The 7,230-nt window shown below is 42.9% G+C and overlaps 1 protein-coding gene across 1 annotated transcript; it reads right to left on the reverse strand.

Annotated features, from left to right (window-relative positions):
- Positions 1–208: 208 nt before the first annotated feature.
- On the reverse strand, positions 209–3,682 carry LOC110520480 (ubiquitin-conjugating enzyme E2 A). Its single transcript, XM_021597827.2, has 6 exons — positions 3,456–3,682; positions 2,749–2,829; positions 1,773–1,798; positions 1,422–1,511; positions 1,238–1,326; positions 209–1,023 (listed from the first exon to the last, which is right to left on the reverse strand). Exons 1-6 carry the CDS (start codon positions 3,497–3,499, stop codon positions 895–897), a joined length of 459 nt encoding a protein of 152 aa, XP_021453502.1. The 5' UTR covers positions 3,500–3,682; the 3' UTR covers positions 209–894.
- Positions 3,683–7,230: the final 3,548 nt, after the last annotated feature.

Here is a 7,230-nt window from a genome sequence, read left to right on the forward strand (position 1 = left end):
TCATTTGGTGTTGTGTACTCTATGCGGTTCTGCAATTGGTTTTAGATGGAGTTCTCATTAAGGTTTGCATGCATGAACTTTGAAGCTAGTTTCACAGATCACTGATATCACATGATTTGCCACAAAGCTAAATATAGAATGGATTGATGAATACTGTAGGGAGCACATGGCTTACTGTCGGTATCCAAGAGAAACAGTACCACGGTCAAAGTAAAGGTAGTTTTGCCTTTATTTACAAGTGCTGGAAAAAATGACATGAACAACCAGTGCAAAATCTGTACATAAATCCAGATGTATGTTTTCCTATATACATTGAGGGTACTGAACAACAAATGCACTCACTGTCATGCATGTAACAGAGCTCACAACACAGCAAAGACATGGGTTAAGCTTGTGGGTCTGATTCTCAATCAGGGTGTTTAGGATGAACACGGGCAGCAATTGTCCAAAGAAAGGTAGAGCTTGATAGCTCAGATGCTGCTTTGTAAAATTAGCTTGATATAAAGTAAGGGGAGCACACCAAAGAAGGAACCTACAAGCTAGGTTATCATAATTGATATTTCTTCCAAACTTTAAACATTAGTCCAACTCATTTGTTTCAGTAAAGGGATGAGGCAAGGTAATTGATATCCAAAAATGGTCCTCAATTGAAGAGCGTAGTGGCAAAGGCAAGATTCAGCACATACGTCCCGATAGGCCAAAATGAGAGGGGGAAAAAAATAAAATTAACAATCACTCCAAGCGTGTCAGAAAAAAAGAGGTTCTACAAGGGAAGGGAGAGGTAAAGTGCATAAAAGCTTAAAAAGAAAAACTAAATGAAGATGTACTCCACTAGAACTCGAGTCACACAGCGCAGTGCTGGGGACAGAGGAGGACAGAAGGGAGAGGGTCTGGTCAACTGTCCCTCCAGCTTTGTTCTACAATGGCCGACACACGCTTCTCGTACTCCCTCTTGTTTTCCTGGTAAAGCTGGGCCGCTTGACTGTTGGCCGGACTGTTGGGGTTTGGTTCGTCTAGCAGGGACTGGAAGGAGGGAAGGGAGAGAAGGGGTGACAGGCCAACAGAGTAGATGAGACAGGCATTCTACAGCACACGGAGTGTGGCATAACAGTAGGAATATGCACCATGGCACTTCAGTATGGGAAGTCTAAGGTCTGTTGTAGCTTATCTCTGCTCCGTCGCAGTAGGACTAAATGTTGACAGGAGGATGCATGGAAAACATGATAAATGTGTCTACCTGGATTGAGGTAAGAATTGATGATACGTCATAGGTTGGACTCCATCGATTCTGTAGAATGTCCAGGCATATACTCCCATCTGCATACACTGTAAATAAAATGGAAGGGTAAAAATAGTGTTAATCTTTGTAGGCAATACTAATCATTATCGGAATGTTTCGTTGTTTCGTTGTGACAACATACCATTTGGATGAAACATCTTTGACACAAATCGCACTGTGGGGGGTTTGTTGGGGTATTCTTCTGTGAACTCAACAGTGAGCTTAAATGTGCCTGGAACATATAAAAGATGGAGGGAAATATGAATTAGAACCACGGCTAATATCACGCAACCAAGAATGTTAGAAAACGTGTTTTTGCAATTACAGCTGTTGCATTATCTGCAATACCGCTGTTAGATAAAACAGGGAGTTGATGATTGACTGCTCTAGCCTACTTCATGTGGAATTTATCAAATCAACAATTATGTCACACAAACCTTAACTGCACAGAGTATGCAAATAGAAAGAATGGGGTGTACAGTGCTGTACTCACCATCCTCAAAAGGTGTCCCTTCTGGGCTGTAAAGGGAAATAAATACGTTAAGTTTGTGTGCATGAAATATTAATGTGTCAGTTCCCCATAAATAAGTTATACAGATGAAGGAACATTACAATGAGCAGATAATTCACTTAATTGTTGGTATCATTGGCCTAAAAAGGTCTTGACATGACCTGGCTCTCACAGAATGACCAATAACTAGCAAAGGCTGTTTCAGAACCCAAACTCAGCAGTATTTGCTGATGGAGCATGGTGTTACATAGTCCTTTACCATGACTCTCACCCAGTTCCATGATACTACACATAAGAGTCATTGGAAGAAGGCGTCTTCTGTACAGGGGAGTTTTGTTAAGAGACCTGGCGCTAGGTCTGAACATTAACATGCATCACTTGTGGTACCATTTTGGGAGCATAAGGACTATCTTTCATATCGGCGAGAAAAACACAAATAGACACACACCTTTATAGGGTTAGAGTTCCCACACCGCCATAGCTCCATGTTAGAGCCTGTGTTTACTTAAGACAGAGCGACAACTTGTGGTACTTAGCTCTTTAGCATGCGCGGAACACCTGTGTATAACGAAAGGCAGCCAGAAACGTGTTGTCACTGAAAAATACTGTCGGCTGCAACTGTGATAAAACCGGTTAAAACAGTATGTTTTTTTGTTTTGTTTATTTGCATTTGTGTTAATACTTGTGATATGAACGTAAAGGGCTTCATATTTATTGAACTCGATTCAGTTGACTCGATTCAGGTTTAAAAATTGAGTATTTGGCTGTTTTCTCGGCCAGTCTACTGTTACCTCTGAAATGAACACACGGTCCTTGGATCTTAAGGATTGAAGGTAACGCTAGGCTCCTTATGAGTAGATATTTTGCTAGGTGTTAATGTAATATTTGTACTGAACATCTGTGACAAAGAACACAGTCTGAATGTGCACATCGGACCGGTTGCGCTTTACAGTCTTACCCGAATATGACTGCATTCCACACCATGATGTTGTTTTCGGAAGGGGCACCACTGACACCAGCCGGAGGGTCTTCTTGTAGCCTATGGGGGTCCGAGGAAAAGAAACAACTTCCACGTTTCAAATGACTTGCTACCTAACTTAAGCAACTGTTAGCCCTATTTTCAAACTGATAGCTGTAGTATATTACAACATTACTGAATTAGTGTACTCTTAATTTACTTGCAATATTATCAACCAATGCAGAAACCCTAGATTAGTGTTTAGCTAAAAGTCAGTCGTATTCATAAACGTTATGCATGGTTTGATATGAAGATATTAAACACAACCTGAGTAATTTTATGACGTCTAGTTAATTTAACTCAGTTTCGTTTGCGAGTTAACTATGGTGACTCGCCTTGGAGAGAGCGAGTTGTTTTCTTAGCTAGCCGAGTAGCGTTAGCTGGCTAGTCAAGTCTTGTAAGAAAACTAGCTTGCTGACGAAATAAGTCGCTAATGTTTTAGGGTCGACTTTAGCGGTAGACTGTTGTGTAAAGCATCCGCTATTTTCAAAGGTAACATAGCAAATTTGTTAAACTAAATAAAACACCAAATATCAAATAGACGGCTGGATGACTTGGTCGCGTTAGCAAGCTAGCCAAGTACCCTTAGCTGACAAGCTAGCTTCAGGCATATCATTAACACCACCCGTGAAAAATGTTCAACTCACCGCTTAAAATCTCTCATCAGCCGTCTTCTTGCAGGAGTAGACATCGTAAACTAAATCTATATAAAGGTAATACAAATAAATGTACTGTTTTGTTTACACTAAATGTATTTATAATATAGCTAACTGGTTAATGTTGTGTTTACAACAACATTCAGTTCCTTTTTCGCTGTCGCCTCTGAAATCCTATCCTCCTACCCTAGCCGCTAGTGCGTGGTTTATTAGGCGATACCACTTCAGCAAATAGGCGACGTATTTTGTGTATTCTTCTTAAGTAAAACGATACATTCGATAATTGAGCTTTTAATGTATTTTCCCTTGAATGTGTTACTTCTTCCTTAAGTGTGTGAATTGAATGGCGTATGATGTATCAAAAAACAATGTTTAATACGTGTCCAATTACATAGTCTCACCCTATTTTTATTTTTTGTCCTTTGGCTCTGAGATAGTGTTTGACGGGGGGCGTGGTTACAATGACGTGTGTTTGTACAGTGAGGTCAATAAATGTCCAGCGATCAAGGTCGGCCAGGCCTGGGAGACAGCTGACAAACGGGTGTTCGCACACGTGAACAGTATATAGAGAGATCAGTCGTCTTCTTTCCGGAGTAGACATCGTAAACTAAATATATAAAGGTATTACAAATAAATGTACTGTTTTGTTCCAGGCTGTATCACAACCGGCGGTGCTGGGGAGTCCCATAGGGCGGCGCACAATTGGCCCAGCATCGTCCGGGTTTGACCGGTGTAGGCCGTCATTGTAAATACGAATTTGTTCTTAACTGACTTGCCTAGTTACATTTAAAAACAAGTTAGTGCTTGGCAAAGGAGTAAATCGCTTTATACACCCAACTATTCGGTAGCAGTTCAGTACAACATATTATAGCTGCCTGCATATTGTTGCATTCTGTAATGCAATCTTGCCTGTATTCTTTCTATCCTGTGGTGTGTGATCATAAGTTCTGAACATGTCAGGAGAATCATACTAGTACTAAGGGAATTATACTGAACAAAATAAACTCAACATGCAACAATATCCATCTTTTGTCACAAAAAAAGGGGGTGTGGATCAGAAAACCTGACGTTTTATTTATTTATTTTATTTCACCTTTATTTAACCAGGTAGGCTAGTTGAGAACAAGTTCTCATTTGCAACTGCGACCTGATAAAGTGTAGCAATTCGACACATACAACAACACAGAGTTACACATGGAATAAACAAAGCATACAGTCAATAATACAGTAGAACAAAAGAAAACAAGAAGTATATATACAGTGAGTGAAAATGAGGTAAGTTAAGGAAATAAATAGGCCATGGTGGCGAAGTAATTACAATATAGCAATTAAACACTGGAATGGTAGATTGGCAGAAGATGAATGTGCAGGTAGAGATACTGGGGAGCAAAATAAATAAATACCAGTATGGGGATGAGGTAGGTAGATAGATGGGCTGTTTACAGATGGGCTATGTACAGGTGCAGTGATCTGTAAGCTGCTCTGACAGCTGGTGCTTAAAGCTAGTGAGGGAGATGTGTCTCCAGCTTCAGAGATTTTTGCAATTCGTTCCAGTCATGGGCAGCAGAGAACTGGAAGGAAAGACGACCAAAGGAGGAATTGGCTTTGGGGGTGACCAGTGAGATATATCTGCTGGAGCGCGTGCTACGAGTGGGTGCTGCTATGGTGACCAGTGAGCTGAGATAAGGCGGGGCTTTACCTAGCAGAGACTTGTAGATAACCTGTTGCCAGTGGATCTGGCCACGAGTATGAAGCGAGGGCCAACCAACGAGAGCGTACAGGTCACAATGGTGGGTAGTGTATGGGGGCTTTGGTGACAAAACGGATGGCACTGTGATAGACTGCATCCAGTATGTTGAGTAGAGTGTTGGAGGCTATTTTATAGATGATCGCTGAAGTCGAGGATCAGTAGGATGGTCAGTTTTACGAGGGTATGTTTGGCAGCATGAGTGAAGGATGCTTTGTTGCGATATAGGAAGCTGATTCTAAATTAAATTTTGGATTGGAGATGCTTAATGTGAGTCTGGAAGGAGAGTTTACAGTCTAACCAGACACCCAGGTATTTGTAGTTGTCCACGTATTCTATGTCAAAGCCGTCCAGAGTAGTGATGCTGGACGGGCGGGCAGGTGTGGGCAGTGATCGAATGAATAGCATGCATTTAGTTTTATTTGCTTTTAAGAGCAGTTGGAGGCCACGGAAGGAGAGTTGTATGGCATTGAAGCTCATCTGGAGCTTAGTTAACACAGTGTCCAAGGAGGGGCCAGAAGTATACAGAATGGTGTCATCTGTGTAGAGGTGGATCAGAGAATCACCAGCAGCAAGAGCAACATCATTGATGTATACAGAAAAGAGAGTCGACCCGAGAATTGAACCCTGTGGCACACCATAGAGACTGTCAGAGGACCGGACAACAGTCCCTCCGATGTGACCACCATTTGCCTCATGTAGCGTGAAACATCTCCTTTGCATCGAGTTGGTCAGGCTGTTGATTGTGGCCTGTGGAATGTTGTCCCACTCATCTTCAATGGCTGTGCGAAGTTGTCGTACATGCAGGCCATGGAAGAACTGGGACATTTTCAGCTTCCAGGAATTGTTTACAGATCCTTGCGACATGGGGGCGTGCATTATCATGCTAAAACATGAGATGATGGCGGTGGATGAATGGCACGACAATAGGACTCAGGGTCTCATCACAGTATCTCTTTGCATTCAAAATGTCATTGATAAAATGCAATTGTGTTTATTGTCTGTAGCTTATGCCTGCCCATACCATAACCCCACGCCACCATGGGGCACTCTGTTCACAACGTTGACATCAGAAAACCGCTCGCCCGCACAACGCCATACACGTGGTCTGCAGTTGTGTCCCGGTTGGACGTACTGCCAAATTCTCTACAACAAAGTTGATGGCTTATGTTAGAGAAATGAAAATGCAATTCTCTGGCAACAGCTCTGGTGGACGTTCCTGCAGTCAGAATGCCATTTGTACGCGCCCTCAAAACTTGAGACATCTGTGTCATTGTGTTGTGACAAAACTGCACATTTTAGTGGCCTTTTATTGTCCCCAGCACAAGGTGCTGCTGTGTAATGATCACTTCCTAAAGATTGGAACGCGGCCGCGGTCATCCACCCCTCCCCCCCCCCCCCCCCCCCCCCTTCAAAGGGGGAGACACTCTAGACCCAAACTGTTACAGACCTATATCTATCCTACCCTGCCTTTCTAAGGTCTTTGAAAGCCAAGTGAACAAACAGATCACCAACCATTTCGAATCCCACCGTACCTTCCCACTATGCAATCTGGTTTCCGAGCTGGTCACGGGTGTACCTCAGCCACGCTCAAGGTCCTAAACGATATCATAACCGCCATCGATAAAAGACAGTACTGTGCAGCCATCTCCATCGACCTGGCCAAGGGTTTCGACTCTGTCAATCACCGCATTCTTATCGGCAGACTCAACAGCCTTGGTTTCTCTAATGACTGCCTCACCTGATTCACCAACTACTTCTCTGACCGAGTTCAGTGTCAAATTGGAGGGCCTGATATCCGGACCTCTGGCAGTCTCTATGGGGGTGCCACAGGGTTCAGTTCTTGGGCCGACTCTTTTTCCGTATATATCAATGATGTCGCTCTTGCAGCGGGTGATTCTTTGATCCATCTCTACGCAGGTGACACCATTCTGTATACATCTGGCCCTTCTTTGGACACTGGGTTAACAAACCTCCAAACGAGCTTCAACACCATACAACACTCCTACAGTGGCCTCC

This window comes from Oncorhynchus mykiss, chromosome 3, assembly GCF_013265735.2.
Source record: "Oncorhynchus mykiss isolate Arlee chromosome 3, USDA_OmykA_1.1, whole genome shotgun sequence".
Classification (NCBI taxonomy): domain Eukaryota; kingdom Metazoa; phylum Chordata; class Actinopteri; order Salmoniformes; family Salmonidae; genus Oncorhynchus; species Oncorhynchus mykiss.

Bases quoted from the DNA above. Each gene is read 5' to 3' on its own strand.
- LOC110520480 (XM_021597827.2), bottom strand. From the start codon at position 3,499: ATGTCTACTCCTGCAAGAAGACGGCTGATGAGAGATTTTAAGCG. The intron at 1,327-1,421 runs GTATGTTGTCAC...TTTTATTTACAG, and splicing joins AAAGATGTTTCATCCAAATG to TGTATGCAGATGGGAGTATA. The intron at 1,024-1,237 runs GTAGACACATTT...CCCTCCTTCCAG, and splicing joins CAATTCTTACCTCAATCCAG to TCCCTGCTAGACGAACCAAA.